The sequence below is a fragment of the Spodoptera frugiperda genome, chromosome 10, assembly GCF_023101765.2.
Source record: "Spodoptera frugiperda isolate SF20-4 chromosome 10, AGI-APGP_CSIRO_Sfru_2.0, whole genome shotgun sequence".
Classification (NCBI taxonomy): Eukaryota; Metazoa; Arthropoda; class Insecta; order Lepidoptera; family Noctuidae; genus Spodoptera; species Spodoptera frugiperda.
The window spans coordinates 4,741,042-4,765,738 of NC_064221.1; the positions used below are offsets into that span (position 1 = coordinate 4,741,042).

Below are 24,697 nucleotides of genomic sequence, written 5' to 3' on the forward strand. Positions count from 1 at the left end.
GTAGGTAATAGGTATTTCTAATTAGGTACTACTGGAATTAAAATTGTAACGTGTGACAGAGTAAGAGAAAGGTGATAGAAATAAAACACGATAACAAATATAAACATTTTATAACAAACATCGTATCCAACCTTACATTTAACACTTAGTGCCAGGCGAAACCGAATCCATCGATTAACTCAATTATTAAACAACAAAAAAAATCAGATATTTATTTTTATCTAAAAAAAATATGGTTAACTGTCAGAAATGCCTAAGTTATGGACTAATTTCCTGAAAGATGTACCTTTAACTTAGGCTTAGTGAGTAGTAGCTTTAGAAGGCTTAGTACGAGTTCATTTTATGATTAACAAGTTAAAAACGAGAGCGCTTTCGGGGCTCCGGTTGGGTGGTTCATTTGCGCCGGCCAATCGGCACCGAACGCGCTTTCGTTTAATTTTCGTTCAACATAAAGCTAACTCGTACTAAGGGTATAACAGGGCTGATTTTTCAATTACTTTTAATTGTTCCATTATTATTTAGGGTATTTAGATAAGTAGCTAGATATTGTTATTTAAATTAAGAATGTCTATTTTAATGAAATCGGTATTAGGTACATTTTGTAATGGTTACTTGGATTTGACTATATAATTATAAATAACTAGCAAACCCGGCGAACTCCGTTTCGCCACCAATGATATTCCCTGTTTTCCTGCATTTCTCTTGAATTTTTTCTTAATTTTCATTGCTATAAACCTCGCGGAGCCCGAGACCTTTCCAACGAATGTAAAACCGTGGAAATTGGTTCGTGCGTTCTGGAGTTATAGCGTCAGGAAGGAAAACCCGACTTATTTTTATATAATAGATAATTGAAGAATGAGCCCTGATAATTGAAATTAAATACCTAATGGAAAATACAAAATCATAAAATTTATTACGATTTTTTAAATCATTTGGTTTAGTTTAACTAGGATTTTACTTAATACAATGAAACATCAAAAAACATACGCCATTTTGAAAAAAAGGCAATTCGATCTATCAATGATATAAAAATTAATAATTTCATTCTTTAAAAAAACAACTAGACATTTATTTATGGTAAAAAAAGGGGAAAAAGTACTAAAAAACAATACTGGGAATAACATTGAGCGATGTTTCATTGTGCGTAAGTTTTGGAACTCATTTGTAGATATTTAAAGCTAGGTATTATACCATCACAACACATATTTATGGTTTAGTTAATACAAAATATACTTAGGTACGTTCTAAAGGCAAAAGAGGTAAGTACATGGGTAAATGTCATCCATTTGATAAAAAAAATAAACATGCGAGAAACATTGCAATATCTTCAATAATTTTTATTATAACTTTCGTGAGACACACTAATATTAATGTTATTGGCTTATACACGTAATTATTTGACGAGAAACTCGACTAGTTTCAAGCTATGCTAGAGGCTTATATTCATGAGCAGCATTTCGCGACACACGACGCGTCGATTGTCGCGCTGCTATTGCGTTTTTGCTGTGTTTGCGTTGACACTGAATTCGAACCCAATACACGTAGGTATATGTCTCACAAAAGTGATAATATAATCAAGTTAAATTAAATGAAACTAATGAAGTTTCCAAAATAATCTATGCAAATAAAAAAGTTACGTGATGATGTCACATAGATTATTCTCCCTGGCTCGTATTTTTTAATTTAACCCACCTAACTCTTTTGCCTACCATCGACATTTAATATTTTTTTTATACATTTTTAAATAATACACAGAAGGCCGCTACACACAATCAGGGTATTTCACCAATAACTACTATATATTTATTTATATTTAACATCGATTTAAGCTCGAACTAGAAAAATAAAAATAAAACTTGACATTTTAATAAAAGCTTAGAATTAATTATTCTCCTTTCTATCGGTTTATGCAAGTTCCATTTTCATTTTTACTAGTTATCAAGACATTTTATACAAAATACTAATTAACATCACTTTATCAATTAAAAAACAATACAATATATAATAAACCATTAAATTATGTTACATCATTTTACATACACCTATATTTTTTAATTTATATTACACAAATAACCTTATTCTTTTTTTTTATCGGACACCAAAGACAATTTCATTTAGTGTTGCCGTGTAAATAAAAAGAAAATACGAGAAAAAATGGCGGGATTATGAAAGCCGATTTATTTTGTTAGTAATTTTAGATAAAAATTGAGATTTTTTTATTATCACATTTTATTATTATTAGCTGCCTATCTATACAAGGATTAAGCGAAGACATTTAGAGAAAATTCTAAGGAAACATTTAGTAAAGCTACACCGACAATTTAAATTTTTTATGCAGCCATTTTAGACACATAGAATTTTTTTTAATTAAGATTGAATGGACGAAGGATTTTTGTAAGAGTAGAGAGATAGAAAATATTATGATCTTAATTTTAGGCCACATTTATTTTTGTTTCCAATTTGCTAAAGATTTGAGCAGCCGTTGACTAATAAAAGGATTTAGTATTTGACATGAAATATTAAATTTTCTATGATAGTGAAACTCACTGCTCTCGTCGACTGAAGTTAAAGTGCATTGTTGTGTCAATTTAATTTTTACTTTTTAAATATTTAATGAATCAGAGATTTTCTGATAATGCATATGCATAACAAAAAGTAGGTATTTAACTAGCTTTAGACTTCCTAACTTCTGATTTTTAATTGAGCATTTATGATTGTAAGTGAAAATATTGTAATTATAATCTTCATTGAAATATTTAATAAAGAAACGCCCAAACCGTAGCATTGCTACGTGGTGCTACGCGGTAGACGTTCGTAGCGCTACGGCGTAGTCAATCGGCGTAGCAGTGTTTGTGTTATTTGCAGCATTGTATTAATATTGATTGTATTTTTTGTTTGCAATACAGTTTATCCAAAATATTGTATTCACATTGACTTGGAGTGATATGTACCAAAGTATGTAAAGAGATATTTAATCAGAACTTTCATTTAAAATGATTTATGAAAATAGTTTTAGTAGAATCTCTTGGTAAAAATGAAAAAGAGAAATGATATTCGGTTATGTTTTAATATCTATGGCACCTAAGCTTCTAATGAGCATTATTTAGCCCTTAACCTACATGGTATATAGTATGTGCCTAAAAGTGTACAAATTGACTTGCGAGACGATTTACGATTGAAGTAAGGATGAATCGACTAAAGTTTTACCTAAATCGGTTATTAACATTCCACTCTTATTCAATCTCTATTCCTTACTTATTCCCGCATCCCCCTAGACCTTATAAGAGGGATCGTCGAACGAGATATTAGAAAACTCAAAATAATTCTTTTTGAGGCCCTTTTTTCCTTTTTTTTTGAGGGGGGAAAATCATCCAATGATAATCCCCTTGCCTCTCAAGCCTCAAAGTCCTCTCGGACTTACCGATGCGAACAGCGAGTCCATGTTTGGTTATTACATAAAGTGTAATAAAATACTGCCGTCACGGCTCGAAGCAGGAGTAGGAACGTGATGGTTTTTAATCAGTGAGAGTCTGACACTTCCTCACACGTCACCTAGAGCGGGAGGAGCCATTTGATAATTTTCCCTCTTAAAATACTTTTCACGCGCACATACACATCAGAGCCTATTAGTGGCCTCTGCTCTGTTGACCAAAGCCTCTTCTCACACGGAGAAGGTTTGAGCATTAATCACCACCCTTGCTTCGCCAACCAGCATTGGGGTTGGCGATTTCAAACTTATAATTAGAAATTATAAGCCCAGGCTCACGACGTTTTCCTTCACCGTTAGTCATACAAACTGAAATGGTCAATTTAATCGTTCGACGAGTGTTTTTTTATATGTCTTTTGTCTAAGGAGTTTGGACGGGCAAACGTCTAATTCTCATTTGAACCAAGAGTCGATAGAATAGCTAGTTTTAAAATATTTGGCATACGATTTGGCTTTATAATGATCATGTAAAATATATAATAATAATAATATTTGATTGATATTAATTAACATTTGCACTATATTTTACGTGTCTTATTACGTATTTGAGAAACAGAGGTTAATAATAAATTAATATACTAAATTAATTTAAAACAACCATTTACTCATGTAATAGAGAAATGCTCTACCAGTTTCAAGTAACAACGGGACTGTTATTCATGAGCAGTGCGCTGATCGAGTAGAGCTTTTCTTTTGACGTGAGTAAGCAATTATTTTAAATTAATTTACCATGTCTCACGATAGTTATTAGACATTAAATTAATACACAAATAAACTACAAACAAGCTCTTTGTTAGAGATACGATAAATAGTCGAGTTAGTTTAATTTAGTCGAGTTTTTTAGAGCCACAGGACTTATTGGCTTTACATCGAACTATAAAAAACCAGTTTATCCTGGTATAAGGTTTTAAACAGACATGGTCACTAACACTATCATTAGAACTTGAGACGGGATATTTACTATGTTATTTATGTCTATGAGTTTCCGATATTTTCGCACTGTTGCAAGCGCCATGATCACGAATGAACTGAAAATCATGGTTAATATCCCATCTTAAATTCTAATAACAGTTTAACCTGGTTTTGCTTTGTATGATCTTTCCACACATTTGACGGTCCAGGTTATGCTGTTTTGTTTCAAAATAATCAAGTGTCAATATTAAATAGTGTTAAAGGTAGTGAATGAAAATAGTGAAGAAGCTGGAAAGAGATTGATTGTATTTATCTCTAATTTGTGCTTTATTCTCGACTAAATGTATTGTGAAATTTGTTTTCCTGTTTGACTATGGATGTTTAAATGAAATTTATAGATTGATAATTATTAATCTGTAGTTTCGACTAATATAACAATATTCTTTATAATACAACTATTTATCCCAGCCCTTAAAAATGTTGTTTTGACACATTCTACTTCCATTTATTTATATGAGTTTCGACAATAATACAGAAATGTTACAAGCTTTATTACGTGAATTTGATAATAGATGGCGCCACATGTATGTTTGATGTTGTGTTAAATGGGATATCAGAATGTTTTCAGAATTTGACTGATGTAAGCGTAGAACGATGGCTTAAGTTGTGAAATGGTCGTGGGTCCAATTTTTGTTGGTGTTATTTGTTTTGAAACTTTTTTCTTGTTCAAGTACTTTTTCTTCATCGGTACATTTTTATAGAAAAGTTAAGATTTTAAGATCAACATTATATTAAAAACAAAATATAGAAATTACTATTACTTCTTACATGATTCTGATATAAATATAAACGATTCTTTGGTTTTTTTAGCAAAACACAACAACAAGCTGCATATCTTATACGATTTAAAACAAGAAACCATTGCACCTCTAACAAAACAAAAAAAAGGAACACCATAAACAATTTCAAAGATGGCGTCGAATGTGTCAAAGCTTTCGCAACGCTAGAAATTCGTTCGGATATTGGGACGGAGTGGCGTTTGCGTTCGGTTAAACTTATGGAGTCGCCGGTTCCTCCTCTTGGTGATGCTTAGCAAGAGCCAGGAGTATCATCGTCAGCTGCTTTCTACTGATCTTCCCTTCGCTGCTGTACTCTACACCTTGGAGGATCGTTTCTTCAAACTCCAGCAGGTCTTGCGCGTCGTAGTCCTGGAAAATTTGTTGAAAAATATTAATTTTGATGAAAAATTTTAAATATTTTATTAGTTGCGGTTGAGGTCGAAAAATATATCGAAGGGGGTTCTCATGACCAAGGGATCTACTCTAATTCAACGAAAAACAAAATTTCGTTCGAAACTTCGCAGATTGTTCTATTTATTGCGAACTTTCGTGACCAAAAATGAACGAATTAAATGAAAGTAAATAAATAGATTTTGATATGGAATTAAAAATAAAACGTTATTTTAAGTCATTCTATTAGTAAATCAATAAAACCTCCGGTCGAAGATTAAACGAAACTTCGGATTCGAGAACAGGAGTAAACCCCAGAATTTGAGAAAGTCTGGAATTGAGTCCGATATAGGCTCCTATTACATGGGATTTATAACATAACTGATGATTTGGTGTAACACGTCTGCTTTTTCCATCTGGGAAAAAAAAGTGGGACATTATCATCAAACCACCTATTTTAAAGATTGCAAATTGCAATCACAACTGAATTAACTATGTACAAACAATTCCAAAAACAACTCCAAGGCAACGCACTTGTAAACGCCTCTAGTGTTTCAAGTGTCTATGGGCAGTGGCGATTGCTTACCATCAGGCGATACGTCTGCTTGTTTACCAGCGTGTTACATAACAAAAAAAGCAATCGTGTTCCAAACACTTGAAGAAAAAAAGACTGAAGTAACTGGCCTCCACTCCAAACTTCCTAACTCGATTATTCACTCGAATAAGTTCAGAAGAATACACGAACCTTTTTAACTAATTCTAATAAATCCTTTAGGAAGCCGCGCAGTTCCTCGTTCTCGATCGAGCCATTGTTATCCTGGAACAGATTCAATCACTTCGTTACGTAACTTCTATTGAATCGTCGTGGAAAACTTTCCCTTGTTCCAATTTAGCGTTAACTATTTGTGTTGGGAAATGTTGAGATGAATTTGTTTTTCAAAATCGGTGTTTTATTAGAAGTGATAATGTAGAATGATGTATGAAAATCACACTTTATATTATAAATGTGAAAGCTTGTTAGTTTGGAAGTCTGTTCGTCAATGACGCTGAAAGTACTGAACGGATTTTGATGAAATTTGGTATACAGACAGGGTATAAGCTGATTGCTTATACTCTTGTTTATGGGTGATAGGATAATATTTTTTTTCCACGGAAATGTGGACGAAGCTGCTGGCAGAAGCTAGTACAAAAAATACTTGTACCTGTTTCTAAATACATCAAAAATATTAATATATGTATTATATTTAAAAGTTAAAAATGTCGGATCTTACCCTATCATACAGTGAGAAGACTCTTTCAATGTCGTCCTTAGTAAGTTTTGTTGCGCCCTGACAATAAATAGAAATATATTAGTGTCTCGTAAAACATTGATGTAAGCGTACCTATAGCCAAGTTTAGTATAAAAACCCTTTCCCCTTAAAAACCAAACAAATGTATGCATTTCTCAGAACGCAGTTCGAGAATGCGATGTATCGATAGTAGGGAAACCATCCATAGTACACATACATAGTACACATCCATAGCACGCATCCGTTTCCACCAATGCTATGCTAAATTTACTCCCATACATGTGTTTAGATTTCATTGCGTTGATTTAGATACTTACTGCTCAATTTCACCGACACCTTTGAAATTTTAAGTAACTCTGAAGCTAAGATAGGTGACACTTAAAGGTATTTTGGTTTTCACTAATCGAAAAGTGATACCTGAAGGTAAAGTTAAGGGGTTAGTTTTGGTGCTTCATTATTAGTAAAAAGACACGGCTTAGTAGTGTTTGGTGAAAACGACCATTAACCCGTTGTATGTCAGTACGAAGATCTAAGCAAGACACAATGTGTTTTCTATTGTGTCTCATATACCAACATACAAGAGGTTTTTGAATTTGGCTACGTTGCAGGTCCCACGGTGGGCGCCAAATTTCACGAATAACCAAAAATTGCATAAGACACAGAGAAAAATAATTGAAATACGCAAATAAATAGTTTAAATAGAAAACAAAGTAATATTAAAAGAAAATCTAGTTTAGTTTTCAATGCATTGCTGCTACAGCTAAGTTATTTAGTATTTATCTATTAAATGCTAGAATTTAAGACAATTTTAAGCTGTTTTTGTGTAACTGTTAAGAGAAAAGTGACGACGCGTTTAGACGTTGGCCAAAATAACCGCCATTTTTTATCATACAATGCTCGAAACGTTTTTTAATTCGTTCATAACCTCTCAAGTGCCAAATACATCACTAATATGCAACAATAGCGAAGAAAATGACCTAATTGATTGTCTAATGATTTAATTGTCGACAAAAACTATTCAATATTTTATTATATTACATACATATTTTGTTATATATTCTTCAATATATATTTGTCTTCAGAACTAATTTCTACTTTAAAACTAACGTTATAGAATTCAAAGTCAATTGAAAAACGTTCACTCTTTTGGTTTGAGGTTATAATATCTTTTTTTAAGATTAGGCCAATGTTTAAACGCATCGTGAGGACTCACCTCTATGCCCTCCTAGGAGTGCAAAGTGCAGAGACAAGCGTTAGTGTCAAGACAGATAGACAGACAGACAGGCAAAGTAATTGTAGTAACGTGCTTTTTATATTATTATCACACTATTTAATATTTAATTTCTATATTTCTATTTTAAAGTTATGTTCATTGTTCAGGCACGTGAATTTGGAGTTCTTTTTTGTTAAAATCTAGAATTTAATGTCTTTTGAGACATTATTGATCGAGTTTCAATAAAGATTAACATTGTTTTGTAGCAAAACATTGATGAAAAACATGAATAGAAACAGTTTTGGTAGCTAATTTAATTTAGTTGATAAAGATAGTTTCGTAAGCTACCCATTTTTTTTACTTAAAAGTTACAAAGTGAAGTTTTCTATGTTTATGATTATGATTTATGACCATTTAGGGGTCTACGTGCCATAAATATACATATTTATAATCTATTTAATTACATGATGTATGTATGTATGTGTGAGTGTAGTAATGTTATGATGTGTGAGTGACAGCAATTTTTTTAAAATTTATTTTTAGTAATTTTATCTTTTTATTTTATTAGGAGCAAAACGAAATGGAAGGGAAATGAGTGCTTGCTAATCTAAAATAAATCTACTTGTTTTAGTATGGATGCTCAAGGAAATGAAGATTCTACGAAAACTTTACTATAAAGAAAAAAAAGGAATAGGTATAATATCTATTATGTAGTTGTAAATTATTAATTTCGATATCTCTCTTAAATAAATTATTAATTTATAAACAAATGAACTTTCTTATAATAGGTTAGTTTCCTACTAATCAAATTCAATACTTTTTTCGAAACGTCAAAACTATATTTTCAATGGATTTTGGAAATAGTGCTTTATGACGTCATCAGGTTTTTTCGACAAATAGCGAACTTAATTCTAGATAATTAGCTAGATAAAATCCAAAATTAATAATAACATCAAATCTATGAACGAAAATGTGATTATTTTTAAATATTTTATTTTATTGAAATAATTTATTTTTAACTAAGGAAATTACCCAAAACAAAAATAATTATATTACGAGTAAAAAAATCTGATTTAAAAACTAAACTCATGTCACGAAAAAAAAAATATAAATGACAGTTTCTCTTTACTCTATAGTAGCGGTTCGACAATATGGCGTCGGCTGAATATTGTTGGCGGGAAATGAAACGTCACTCACCTTGAAAACTTGTCGACAAAGGAAATTCTCCTTGACAGGCAGCAGTCTGGAATATACGATCGTTATTATAAATACCTTGTTTAATTTAAAACGAAAATAGAGTTAAATTATAGGAATTTGTATTGAATTAAAATTTTATGATAGATATTAAAGGTTATGTTATGCTAAATTTTGAAGGAAGAAAAACATTTAGTGACTTCGCTCGCCTTGGGAGAGACGAGACAAAGTTTTGGATTTACTGACTAGAAAAACCCCGTTCTTACTCCGATGAGGAGCCGGAGCCTTGGTAATCCTTAAGACTATCTGCAGCCCTAAATGTTGTGACGCCTAATAATGCCGAATACATAATAGATAAAATCTGGAATCCCTACAATACCTGTTTTTGTGCACATTCCTACTTACTTCTCCCTAGAACCACATAAAGCAGCTTTAAAAAATCGCTTACAGCAACGTATTTTTGAAATCTGAGGGCTTAGTTCTAGTTTTTTGGGCTCTTATTGGTTGGTATTCGCACCGGCCAATTAAAGTGCTGAACGCGCTCTCGTTTCGTTTTCGGTGAACGTAAAAAGTTCAGTAAAGCCCTCAGTAAAATTGGAACAGATTTTCATTACATCTATCTGATTTTGACATTTACTACCAAATCACAATTAATTTACAATATAAATGAGATCACCAGACCGATAAATTGTATTCGTGCCAATATAATAACATAAGTAATTGACAATACATTTCACAAACTAGTTTTCTCAAGGACTCTAATTTGATGATACTCGTATTTATGATTATTTTTATGCGTGTTAGAGCCGTGTATGAGTATAACGCATGATCGTGTGCAAAAGGACATGGCTAAACCAAAGTATGGACGTCGTAACCCGTACAAATAAATATTGTATAAATATGGTACCTAGCAATAAATAAAGCCGCATAATTAAAAATTGATATTTTGTAATTAAGAAGATCCAGAAACTTGGCATATCTGCGCAATCCTAAAAATAAAGTAGCGTTCCTACGTCAAACAACGTTACAAAAACTTCAAACTACAACACATTGCTGTGAACTTTTACCAAGGCGTTTTGATGTACCTGAGCCGAAAGTTATTTATATATGAGGTAGATAGGTAAACAATTCTGCTTATACTAGATAATGAACACAAAGTAACCAAGGACAGACACAAAATATATAGTAAGATTGTGCAATCTTATACAAAATATATATTTTGTGTCGACCAAAACATTTACAATTATTTGGTTTCAGAAAAAAGTCATTATATTACCGTTATTAAAAATTGATGTTCGTTTAATTATTTCGATTTGATTTTCGGGGAAACTAATGTCCTAATAATAGCTTGCAGTACCTACTTCCGTGTTGTCATGTCAAACCAATACAGAAAAAAATCAATTATGAAACTTATTTTTTGTTAATTTTTGTTCACCAAGTTATAAGAATTAGTTAAACACAAAATAATTCATAAGTGAATATTTAAATGATACGGGTTAGCGTGAAATTCGTATTCTTGTTATTATGCCTGGGTCAGTCATTTAGCCATCTCCTTTAGCTACTTTTTATTAGTCAAGGTTTCATGTCATACTTTTTTCACTGAAGGTTTTTTTATATTGGGTCGTGAGTTTCATTAGGTAACATACTGCACCCGTCGTTGGCAACATGCCGCTTGTCTGTAAGAGCTCATTCAGCGGCTTTTGTTCATTAGTACGCTAAAGACAAGATAGTTTTGAAATTGGATGACACAAGGATTAGATAAAAAACCCAAACAAATAAAATTATAATAATACCCAAAATAGACATGACAACCCTCGCTAGAAATCCCTTTTTACTATCTATTATTTGCAAAAAGATCTATCAAAGGAATACCCGATCCCTAAAAGGACGTTGTGTACTTATAATAAGTATGGCTAAGTTACGACTTTCTTGAGTGTATGAAAGCCTTCTCAAGAAACTCTTAGCCGTCCTTCTAAATTTGAAACAAAGAAAGATTGAATGATTTATCAATAGGAAAGAGTCTGAATACGAATAATATTTTAATATAGGTTTTTATTCCTCTCTTATGATTTTGATATTGTGTTCCTTTGGTCTTTAATTTGGTTATTTGGTTGGCAATGCATTTGTAACTCCTCTTGTGTTGCAGGGGCATTGATTGCTTATCATCAGGCAATGTCTGCTTCAGTTATTTCATAGAAAAAACATCACGCTTTTTTATTTTATTAGCTTGATACTACATGATCATTCCCAACTAAAAACATTTTGCATTAAAGACTGCACGGTTGGTGCGGTGGATGGGCGCTGCCGCGCAAACTGTCGCGGGTTCGATTTCCGCACAGAGCAACTCTTTGTGTGATCCACAAATTGTTGTGAACTTGTATGTTTGTAAACGCACCCACGACACAGGAAAAAAAAATAGTGTGAGACAAAGAATAAAAAACTATATTAGGCATTGTAATCACAAATCAGACTTCCATTATTCTATTTCAAAACTAAAACCTCGAGGTTTTAAAACAGATTTAATTAAAACTTTTAAAAAGGTCAGGGAAGGTTAATTTAAACTCGTATGACGTCATAGCCCAGTATTTTCGATCACCATTTTAATGTACAATTTAATTTTAATCTCGTCCGTTCGACATAAGCTTTGGTTAATTAAAATTTATATTAAAGTTTTTGGGTTAGACCTTTTTGGACGGGGTTGTAGCTATTAATAATCAAAATGTTAATTGTTTTGAGGGCCTTTTAATAACGTTTTCGAATTAGATTCGTTTGATTGACTCGTTTTAATATTTCAGTTGAATGGGTGCTAAGAATAAGCATCTATTTTTATTACTTTAACTCACATTAAGACCTTTTATGTGTGGGTGCATTTTATATGTTGCAATCCCTGATTCCCTTTCTTTGAGAGGGAAGCCTTCGTTAGTGGGTAGAAAATAATTTACGCTAATGATGTTGATAATCATGTGTCGTCGCACAATCATGAACCAAATATACGAACAGATATGTTATTAAAAATAGCGGATAATGTATTATAAGGTAATCTTATCTACATTGTAATCCTACGACTATTGTATAGATTTATATTGATTAATTATTAATTGTCTTTTATTATCATTTGATTGTGATTGTCATAGTTCTTCCCCTAAAACCTATAGGCACACAAAATTTGGCCTTCAAATTATTACCCACGTTTATAATTTGCAAAAATAAATAATTGTGTCAATAGGTAGTTAAGTAGGTTTTATAAAGATAACCGCTCACATTTTTTGTAGGCGCTACCTAATTTTATTTATTGATACCAGTATATTTGGAAGGGCGACATAATCGGAGTACGGTAAAAAACATATTGCTTAACCCGTGGTATAGTAACGGAACGCAGATCCACGCGAGACACAATTCATTTTCTATGTACGTGTGTTTTATGTCGTATATATCGGCAGTAATGTGGTTAAACAATTTATATGGAGAAAGGTTCTAGTAGTTTCTCGTCACAAAGGGTCTCTTCATCATGAGCAGCGTGTGCAGATACGGCGATATCACGCGAGTTTTTAGTAGAGCTTTTCTACATATATGTTTTATAAACCGTCTTTTTTTAGTTTATTGTCTGTGTGCTCCATCTTCAACCACATCTTCACTTCGTCGTCCTGGCAGTAAGCGGGTTTGGTGGCCAAACGCAGACTTATCAATGTTAAAAAAAAAGTATTCGTTACTTACTTGGCCATTTCGGAAAGTTGCAATCTCCCATCCTTGTTGGAGTCGAATACTTGTAGCTGTGGACATTAAAATATATATAAAATATCTTACTAATACTATAAATGAATGTTGGTATGTTTGTTTGTTAGTTATTCTTTCACGTCAAAACAGCTGAAGGGATCGAGAAGAAATTAAGAACAGGGATAGATAATAGTCTAGAATAACACATACCCCAAGGCATGGAGGTAAAAGACTGATGTACTTTCTGACTCGGGCCTAATAATGGTCATTTTACTCAGAAAATACCATTATCACTTTTTGGCCGGCGCGGGAATCGAACCCCCGATACGATTTGCAGCAGCCGGTGACCCAGCCACTGCGGGCAACTGTGATAATGCAATGTCTTCTCTATATGAAATGGTTTAAGTTTTTCAATCGGTAAAAAGTGAGTTCATAATATATATATATTATAAAAGCCCCTTTTTCTAATAAGTAAAAGTAAGTTATCTTCTTCTAAGTATCTTCCATGTCAAGGTAGCTAAAATTAGGCCGTATTATTAAGCCTAGGTTCTTCCCAAAGAGCTATATGCCTAAGTAATTGAATGATTACAAAGAAAGTGATAAGAAACTCGATTGCCACTAATGCTGCTAATCAATTTTATCAACAATTCAATGTCAATTGGAATAAAACATCAATAGGTTTTATCAATTTATTAGGTAATCCACATATTGTCATTTAGTTGTTTTAACCTAATTCTGATTTTACATATTATCATCAATCTTGTTTATTATTTTGTTCTTTTTTTATTATTTTGACTGATGTAGTTGGCAAAAACTAATGGATATTGTATTTTTTTATTTTACACTTTATGTACATTATATAATGGTGGACTCAATGCCAATTTTTTGTATTTTTGGTCACCAGATGGCGTTAGTGTGAACCTTTCGTTCTTCGTCCAATAAGGAATAAGCTAGTGTCACACCATTGGATGTTATATTTGACAGCTGTTGTTTAATTTCAGTTTATCATAAAACTTTTCCGTTACTGATTGACTGACTGACTAACAACGTACAGCCAAAACTGCTTAGGAAGCTGACACTTGGTAGTTCCTTAAGGAGTGTACAGGGAGCACTAAGGAGGGGCTCCGGAGCAGGTCTGTTAAGAGGACCCGGTGTCCCTTACAGGTGTTGAGGGTGGCCACCGGGGTGGTTTTATTGAGGTAAAAATCCCACACTCCCTAGTCTTTTATCCCCAGAAATCTAGGCGCCTTTTGAAGGTTTCCCAACGTCACCAAAAAAAGGGGAGTACTAAGAACGGATTTTCCTAAATTACTACGGGAATGGGAAAAGAGGAATCTCCTATTTATGCGTACGAAGTCGAGGGCATAAGCTAGTCAATGCATAAATATGTCTGTGTGTACGTACCATAGTGTCGGTGTATTCAATGAGTTTGTCCTCTGAAACATCATTAATTTTCTTCGCCTCCTTCAAGAGATCCCGGAGAAAATTCTGTAAACGAAATTCAGATGATGATGATGACTTTTTATACTACTATATGCTTAAAAAAAACATGGCTTGAAATTAATCGAGTTCCTCGTTAAATAGTTACGTGTGTAAGCCGAAACACATAATAATTAATTTAGTATGTCTCACGAAAGTTATAATATAAACGTCATTCAACGTTTTGGGTTTTCTTTAAATTGGACAAGCCCGCCATAACCTCCCGTATCGCTGCAACTCCTGTAAGCCAGGATCTACAGTAGATACAACTATGAAAACACCGGAACATTGAAGTCGGGCGCGTCCCAGGGACGTGAATGACAAGATAGAAGAAAACGATAGTTTCCACTTCCCTCGGTGAATTTAATGCAGGAGACAGAATGACTTAATCGTTAGGGCACAAAAGAGACTGCATAACTTGGAGAAGCCCAGTTGCCAAGCGTTTTGGGTTTCTTTGAAACATACAACATTATGTCAACACTCCACGCTGGTATTCCGTGAAGCTTGTACTTCCCCAGCCAAGACGGCCTACACATTGATAGTCCTTCAAACTCAAGGTGACAGAAAGTACTGATTTTAAATGTTTTTTAATCGTCCCTTATCTATACTAATATAATCGACACCTAGTTTCAATGAACTAATAATAGGGGAAGCACTTGATGTTTTACCTACTTATAATTACAATTGAGTGACTGATATGTCTATGCATGACTGAAATTACTGGTTGTGGAAAGCTCTGGTATGTAGGTAGGTTATTTGGGAAATGCAAAGGACTGCTAACAGCACCGTACGAGTTTTAATGATTTCCTGTTTCAACTGAATCTAAATAAATAAAGATTATTATAGTTCTTTATAATAATATCTTGTTTCGAAAAAGCAGGATATTTTGTACATAAATACATACATAACCTCACGTTTGTCTCCCGTGGTGATAGACAGACACAATGGCACAATATCCGCCTCATATACGAGGTGGATATGGTTCTTTTGTAAATCTGCTTTCATCTATACTTTCTACATGTCCAAACCATCGTAACATTCAGGACATTTTTATGTGTATTCATTTACTGATATGTATGCACAACTAAAGATACATAATTGTAATATCTGTACTAAATAGTTGTTTACAAGAATTATTTTATGATATGATATTTTATTTATAAATATATCAAATATTTACCTTCAATTCGTCGGCTTCAATGTATCCGCTACCGTCCGTATCGTATTCTCGCCAAATCTGAAATATAATATAACAAAAGTGTGATTATTTAATTGTATTGATCAGTCGACATAATGTATTTATTTGATTAAAGAAAAACATCAAATTGGATAGATGACTATTTTTATTTTAATGTCCGTCTTGTAGATTATTTTAAAATGTTAGACACGTATTTTTAATTTTCTTACGGAAACAAATACTTTCTAAGATAAATAATATATCAATTTGAAATATCACATGACGTCACTTCTAGGTACATTTTATGCGTAGAAATGACGTATTTGCTCCTACTTCTAAACTTTGATTCGTTTTTATACTTGTACTCTTATATTATATGACAAAATGTAAAAAAAGTGTCTAATATTTTTTCATTACTTAGCTGACAGATTATGTTTTAATTTTCGTACCCCCTCATCATCCCTATTGTATAATCTTGACTGTCTTTCGATCATCGAAATGCGATCGATTTGGATAAGTTATATTAGATTACTGTCAAAATCCTACTTCCATCCACATAATAACAATGTAATCACCTTCATGAACTCCACACTGGACTCCAAAGGGTTGTCGAATCTGAAGAGGAGGAGGAAGTTCTCCTCCATAGGAAGCAGTTGTGCCAACTGTAACAATATACACATCATGTAAATGTCGGTGTCACTTGGAATTGGATTAATGTGTTTAATATTATTTCACTATTATCAAAAAATATTATTTTAAGATGGACGCACAGTCAACGTAACACCCATTTTTTACCAGTTGTTTTAACTGAAGTGACGGACTAATAGGTTTTTAATTTTGATAATAAATTAACAATAAAATTGCATATTGAAATTAGGTATTTAACTATTAAAATCTGAAATTCTATAACAGATAAAAAAAAATGTTATATCAAGATTACGAGCATTTAAGTATACGATTGTATTATTGTCGTTGATAATCTAATCGTTAATCGATTTTATTCGCTTTTTTATCTACGTATTAAATAAATTGGCTTTTTGACGTAGAAATAAACTTGTGCGGTAACGCGCCGGCGTACAATCTTGTGCGGGCGTCGTACCACGCTGGCCAGACGCGCACCGCCGCGTTCATGCATTCTTTCGCCAAATGACGTAACGCGCACCGTCTCACTAAAACAAATGTCTTAGTGTGGGAGAGCTATGTTTCGCCACGAACGGGCCGGCTCGACCGGAGTGATACCGCGGTCTCACAGAAAACCGACGTGAAACAATGCTCGCCTTGTGTGTGCGAGGTTACCAGAGGCCCAATTCCCCCCTTCCCAATCTTCCTAATCTCCGATTCCCCAACAACCCTTAAATTCCTAACCCTTAAAAGGCCGGCAACGCACTTGTAACGCCTCTGGTGTTTTAAGTGTCCACAGGCATCGGAGATTGTTTACCATCAGGTGATACGTATGCTCGTTTACCGTTTTATAGAAAAAATGTATTTCTTACCTCTCGAATGTCAATTTTCCCATCTTGATTATCGTCGTAAGCCTCCATGAAGCACGCCTTCAGTTCAACTAGCATTTCATCCGACACCGCCTGCGGAAGAAGAGCAAAAGGTTTTAAGCAAATTGCAAATCAATACAAAACCTATTTGGAGAGATTGACAATTACAGGTAAAAGAGGACTGAAGGACGGGACCTTTTGCAAAGTACAAAGTAAAAAGGTGTTTCTATTTAGAATAGAAACAGGCGTTACTTTGCGGAAATCCATGCTACACTAACAATACATTAGATTTTTAGTTTTAATTCCATTTATAGCTTCTATTTTAAACTTTTTCTCAATTGAATCTGAATAAACTCAATAGTCCAGTCATTTGGTAGTTTTACCTGGAAAGTTTTCCGGGAGTTTTGAAAATTGGTGAATTTATAGATTTGGGTATGCTCTTTTCGAATTTCAACTTTGCCACCTCGTACAACCGCCGCTCGCGCCGCCATATTGAAAAAATGGCGCCTAAAAACGGTTTTTTATTAATATCTCCGTTCCGACGCATTTTACGAAAAAATATTTATCTACAAAATTAAACTAGAAAAAATTTCCTACAATTTATGTATTGATAACTTTTTCGTAAAATCAATAGTTTTTGGCGTACGAGCGCCGCAAAGTATTCTTCATCTGCACCACCATGTGTTCAAACAATGTGTGTTGTGCAGCAACGACTGTCGCAACCGAGGGCTGGGCTCGCTGTCATTGCAGAGGTAAGTCCCTTTTCTGAGGAGTGGCTAGAGAGGCGCCATGGCGTCCTCACCTACCGCCTGACGCAGGTGCTTACCGGACACAGGAGTTTCGGTAGGAACCTGTTTTTGATTGGGCAGGAGGAAACGCCCGGGTGTCATAACTGCGAAGACCGCCCGGAGCACACGGTGGAACATATAACATAACCCATATAACATCAGAAACAGGAACCTACCGAAACTAACCTGTTTGTACAACACACATTGTTTGTAAACGGTTTTTTATTAATATCTCTGTTCCGACGCATTTTACGAAAAAATATTTATCTACAAAATTAAACTAGAAAAAATTTCCTACAATTTATGTATTGATAACTTTTTCATAAAATCAATAGTTTTTGGCGTACGAGCGCCGCAAAGTATTATTCATCTGCACCACCACGTGTACAAACAATGTGTTTTTTTTAAATGTATCAATTCTTAAAAACTAATTATGATATCTCGTTCAAACCAATTTTCTTTGAAAGTTTCCATTAAAATCTACAGCATATATTTTTTTTAGTTTTCTTACTCACTTATTTTAAAAGTTAGAGGGCAGGACACATTCGATAGACCTCATTTTTCCACTTTGGAAGTGTCTATCTTTCAAACAATTGATTTTGACGAAAAATGGTTTTAGGAACCATGACGTATTTTTAATGGCCTATCCATAGACAACCATCACGGATAGGTTAGACGAAAAAAAAATTTTTGAAGAGGTGCAGTGACCGCGCGCTCTCCCCCTCTATCTCGAAAACGGTGCACCGTATAAAAAAAAGTTTAGACAAAAGTTGTAGAGAATTTTGTATTCTACAATATTGGTATTGAATACAAATACCAAAAACCCATAGGAAAAGAGATATTTCGAAAAAACCGCAAAAACATTATTTTTGGGACCTTTGACCCTGTATTTTAAGGGTTGCTTACACCCTACCATATGTAGGTTTTGAGACAAGTTTCAGGCAGTCATTATACAAGTATATACAAAATTACAGCTGGGTATCTCAAATTCCGAGGTGAAATCCTAATTTGAGTGGACTAATAATACTTTGCGGCGCTCGTACGCCAAAAACTATTGATTGTTATCAATACATAAATTGTAGGAAATTTTTTCTACTTTAATTTTGTACATAAATATTTTTTCGTAAAATGCGTCGGAACGGAGATAAAATTAAAAAACCGTTTTTAGGCGCCATTTTTTCAATATGGCGGCGCGAGCGGCGGGTGTACGAGGTGGCAAAGTTGAAATTCGAAAAGAGCATACCCAAATCTATAAATTCACCAATTTTCAAAACTCCCGGAAAACATTCCAGGTAACCCCCTTTTTATCTACCAAATGACTGGACTACAACATCAACGGCCTATAAGTGGCCACTGCTGATCAAAGGCCTCTTCTCGCACGGAGAAGGTTTGAGCATTAATCACCACGCTTACTCAATGTGGGTTGGCGATTTCAAACTTATACTTAGAAATTATAAGCCCAAGTTTCCTCACGCGGTTTTTCAGTGTCTAAATAATTTTGAAAGTACATAAATATAACTCTTAAAAGTCACATTGCCGTTGGTAGATTTCTTAATTAAGTCTAGTTAGTAGCACATTGAACGCCGTGGTGGTCACCAGTGAGGCAGTGACCGACGTTAGCGGAGGATTTATTCGCCTTCAACAGTTTTCTATTGGCAGTCAAAGACTTAAAAAAACTTCTCGAAAATAACCCCTATATATACTACAAAAAGTGTCACAATAGAACTCTAACACTAAATTCTGAATTTGAATATAAATGTAGGTTTTGCTTGCGTAAGTCCCGTTTGCAGCGGCCATTGTTCAGCAGTGGGAGCTTGAATGGGAAGCAATTTTAAACTTAGAACGCCAGCTCGCGTCGCCACGGTCTGGCCGGATTTGGAATTAAATTCAGAATTTCGAATGTAACATTTTGAAATATGAATTTTGCTCTTTGTTAAAATGAATACTGGCTGAATAAGTTTTGCGCTTTAGGTTATTATAACGATGTCATATTTTTAGTCTGTGGTAGGTAAGATGGCGGAAATGTATTATGACCACAGATGTAAAAATTTTAAAATGTGTTTTACGTTGTTTGAAGATTTTTTTGTTGTTTTCATTTTTGTTGTATGATTTATGAGTAGTAGGATAGTTAACGTGACATGTGTTTTGATATTTTGTTAGTGTATGAGATAAGCATACGTTTTATATCGCCCATGTGACACAAAAGCCTCTTGCCACAAGGAGAAGGTTTGAGCATTAATCACCACGCTGGCTCATATAGGCGGGTTGGCGATTTCAAACTTATAATTATAAATTACAAGCCCGGCTTTCCTCACGAAGTTTTCCTTCAACGTTTGTCAGTGGTGTCTATATAATCTTAGAAAGTACTTACATATTAAAGTACAATTACAAATGAAAGTACGATAAGATATTGATTTTCATCAATACATAAATCTAAATCGCACTTACTATCTTACTAATACAATTATTAACTTGATGTTATCAATCGTTCGATTTTTTTATCAGAGGATTCGTAAAGATTTAATTTTGATCGATTCGTTTCGTTTTCGTCTCAGGAGGATTCTCCGAATTCAAAATAGGTAATCGAGAGCTATGCTTTCGGCACGAATAGGCCGGCTCGATCGGAATTCTCTGTGCATGTTTACATACAATGCGTTAAGGTTGGCTTAAAAAGTGTAGTACTCATCAAAATCAAATTTTATCGACATAAAAATAATAAGGTGTTAAACCCCCAATTGAAAACATTGAAAAAAAAACGATTTTTTCGGTAAAAATAATTTAGATATGACTTTTTTTCATCCCCAAAACATTATCAAACGTATGAAAAAAGTAATGAATTAGTTAGTTTTTTTTGTTTCTACGACGCATACAATTTTTGAAACCTTGATTTAAATAAAATATAACTAGATCAAATTCGGGGATCTACTGAAATAATGATAATTATAATTTCTTTATAAGTAGATAATATTCTAAAGTTTTTTATCAAAATATTTACTTGACAATGCCTACTATTATTGTATATTAATCTTATTATTGCTAATATTTATTTGATTTGTGATAAGGTTCTTTAACAATATTAGTGCTTTTTATAGATAAAAACAGTTCAATCGTTTGATATTAGGGATAATGAATTGATATTTGTTATCTATTTGTTTTCAGTAGTATATAGGTATTACTTATCTGTTATCAAAGCATTTTAACGATTATGCAGTGGTATAAGTCTCAAACGAGCAGTCGGATCACCTGATATGACAGAAACGTTACCAGTGCGTTGCTCGCCTTTTGGGGGTTAGGAATTTAAGGGTTGTTGGGGAATCAGGGATTGGGAACTGGAGTAGTTGGGTCTCCGGTAACCTCAATCATACAACGCAAACGTTGTTTCACGTCAGTTTTCTGTGAAGCCATGGTCATCCGTCTGGTTGAGCCCGTTCATTTGTGCCGGAGTATGGCTCTCACTCATTTGTCCATACTTAATCTTATAAAGTATATAATTTAGTTACAAACAATACTGGGTCAACTACTATCTTATCTCTTATATCAGATTTATCAAATTACTATAAAAAGACGCTCCTTCGGTCTGCCATTCATAAACATACGAATTTTAAAGAAGGAGTTACCGTATTAAGGCTACTGACAGTAAGTTTTGTTTTGTTTTTTTTTATTACGCTACTAGGTTATTACGCTAACTTTTCTCAAGTTATGTTAAGAGTCCCATATGGTAGGCGGTGAGCCGAGTATATGGGTGTTTCTCCACCAGAGATGTGCTATGCAACGTTGCTGTGGATGCGTTTGGCTTCCACCAGTCATATTTATTGGTATAGGTAGTTTAGCACTGGTGGGAACAGACTCAACTAAGTTATGTGCTTTTTTTATATGGAAAGATACGTGCTATGGGTGGTTCCCCTACTATCGATACATCGCATACTCGAACTGTGCATCTTCTTCTTCACACAGCCACATAGCTTAGTATTGGTGGAAACGGTCACATAGTTTTACAGCTTAACTATAGATATAGCTAAACCAAGATTGGTTTTTGAAAAATTTAATCCAAATATGCCTACCGCTTACAGACCGACAAAGCAGAGTCAAACACAACTTCAAAAAAAAAAAAAAAATATCTAAATAACTATTACAGATGAACAGCCTACTTCTCCTCGTGCTACTAGCAGCAGCGGCAGCATCAGACGTCATCAATGAAGAGCCAGTCGCAGAAGAAGTAGACAATATAGAATTCGTCGAATTAGAAGAAATTCAGAGACTGTTAGGCTTAGATCCGTCGAACCCAGTGAAGATATTGACAGAGATGGATGATGGTGATGAATATGGTACTTTATTGTTTGATTCAATGTTGATAGATCCTCCTGAAGCACTTGATGATGGTGAGGAGTTAGATTTAGCTGTAGAGCCAGCTGATTTAGTTTAGCCATTGAAATGCAGTAGAATAAAGATCACGGTCTATATGTTTCACTATCAAACAATAAAACACACACACATATTCTCACCCACGGACACACACACATATTCTCACACGCACACACATCCATATTGTTCTGTGTATTTGTATGTGAGAGAGGGAACAAAAGTATTTTTGTATTGTATTGTAATGTATAGACTCGACTACTGGACACAGATCTACGGAAGATACTACGTATTATTGATGTAATTAAGGGTAGAAACTAAGCTGTTATGAATTGTGCTCATGTAAATAAATGTGTTATGAAACAAATTCATTGTTTTGTTCTCTAAGTTATCCTGATTTGAGACAAAAATAGACCTATAGATACAGGATGGAAACAGTGAAATATTAAATATTAGAGTTACTGAGAGAAAATAGTCTCTTATGATTTAATATCACAAGTACGACTGACAAACAAGCTGTTTCGGGTTCGAATCCCGGACCGATAAGTGGAATTGGGTATTTTCAGATTTTAGAAAATCACTAAGTACTGATAGCGAGACTGGTAGACCAATTCAAGGTCGTGTAGCAACCTATTGGGAAGTCTAAATCTGAAGGATTAAATCCATGAAATGCAGTATCAATGTATGTGGTCACCACATGCGAAGACAATTTCGATAGTGAAAAAGAGTAAGAACGTGTTGGTTTTTAGTCAGTACGGTTACAGGACTGTACTGTTAGTGCAGTGGCTGGGCAACCGGCTGCCATACAACATGTAGCGGGTTCGATTCCCGCACGGAGCAACTCTTTGTGTGATCCACAAATTGTAAATGCATCCACGATAGGAGAGACGAGAAAATCCTATTGTGGTTTTTATGGTATAAGCCGGTAAACGAGTAGACGGATCACGTGATGGCTTACCATAGGCGACGGCGATTGTTTACAATACATTCGAAACAACAGAGATATATGGGATTTAAGAGTTGTTGGGATTGGAAAGATTGGGGATTGGTTCCTTTAAAGTAATATTCAAGTGTGGGAGAGCTATGCTTCAGCGTGAATGGGCCGGCTTGTCCACAGCCTTACAGCAAACCGACGCGAAACAATGCTTGCGTTGTGTTTCATTATGTTAGTGGAGGCCAAGTTATACCTCTTCCCAATCCCCGATTCCCCAACAACCCTTAAGTTTCTAACCCCCAAAGGCCGGCAACACACTTGTTACACCTCTCGTGTTTCGGATGTCCATTGGCGGAGATGATTACTAATTATCAGGTGATCCGACTGCTCGTTTACCGGCTTATACCATAAAAAAATCCTTTAGAAGCTTAGCCTTGTATACCCCTTCGGGGAATAACATGCGTGAATTTATGATTAGGTACATAGACTATGAACTAAATTGATAATTATCATACGACCTTGTAATGAAATGGCATGATGAGCAAGTATCTTTATCGTACATAATAGAATTATTATGAATATAGCGGAGGCGGTTGAAAGTGATAACATCAATTAAATAAGTATTATTACCTTGGCTTTTATAATTTCTCGTAAACAATTGTATCGCAAATACTTTTAAAGTCAATTAGACGATCAATGAATGATAATTTTTCCTTTCTATGCCATAACTGAGCATTTCAAAGGCGTATACGCAGATCCAGAAATTAGGGAGTCTGCAGACGAAAAAATATGAATTTCGCATAAACCTACTTGGTGTTATAACATAATACTTTACTTTTACTTGATAGTATTACTCATTGTAGGAAATTGATAATGATTATGCAGGGTGGATAGACCCCGAAGCAGTGGATAGCTCAGCGGGTTACCGGGGCTTCGACTTGAAAAGCAGGAGTAGTTCCAACTATTTTATTTTATTTTATTTTTTTGAGAGGGAAAAACATTCAATGGCTTCTCTTGCCTGAGGCGATTCGAGAGGGAGTGTCAGAATCTTACTGACTAAAAACCATCTACTCCTGCTTATCGAACCGGAGCCCCGGTAAACCCGCTAGGTAGTCCGCAGCTCCGGATCAGGCATCAGCCCTACTGGGCCCCATCAGTGGTGGTCTGATGGCTCTTTGAGGCGCGCGCGGAACGCGACGCGCCGCACGCACGGGTCTGGATCTGGTCGGGCGGCGAGCTACCCTTACTCGCCATCCGCAGACCCCCACAGTTCCAACCACTACCATCAGGGCATACTTTCCCCGTCTACCAGGTGAAGGTTATAAAGATAATACAACCTAATTACATTATTTATTTATCATTACATTATACCACAGCTTACTACTGATGTAATCAGATACTAAAGATAGTAATTGACATGATTTTAAATAAT

At 34.4% G+C, this 24,697-nt stretch overlaps 1 protein-coding gene across 1 annotated transcript; it reads right to left on the reverse strand.

Moving 5' to 3' along the window:
- Nucleotides 1–4,155: 4,155 nt before the first annotated feature.
- On the reverse strand, nucleotides 4,156–17,277 carry LOC118277140 (calbindin-32). Its single transcript, XM_050696345.1, has 9 exons — nucleotides 17,188–17,277; nucleotides 16,270–16,356; nucleotides 15,698–15,754; nucleotides 14,443–14,526; nucleotides 13,039–13,094; nucleotides 9,328–9,373; nucleotides 6,900–6,956; nucleotides 6,374–6,445; nucleotides 4,156–5,607 (listed from the first exon to the last, which is right to left on the reverse strand). Exons 1-9 carry the CDS (start codon nucleotides 17,260–17,262, stop codon nucleotides 5,455–5,457), a joined length of 687 nt encoding a protein of 228 aa, XP_050552302.1. The 5' UTR covers nucleotides 17,263–17,277; the 3' UTR covers nucleotides 4,156–5,454.
- Nucleotides 17,278–24,697: the final 7,420 nt, after the last annotated feature.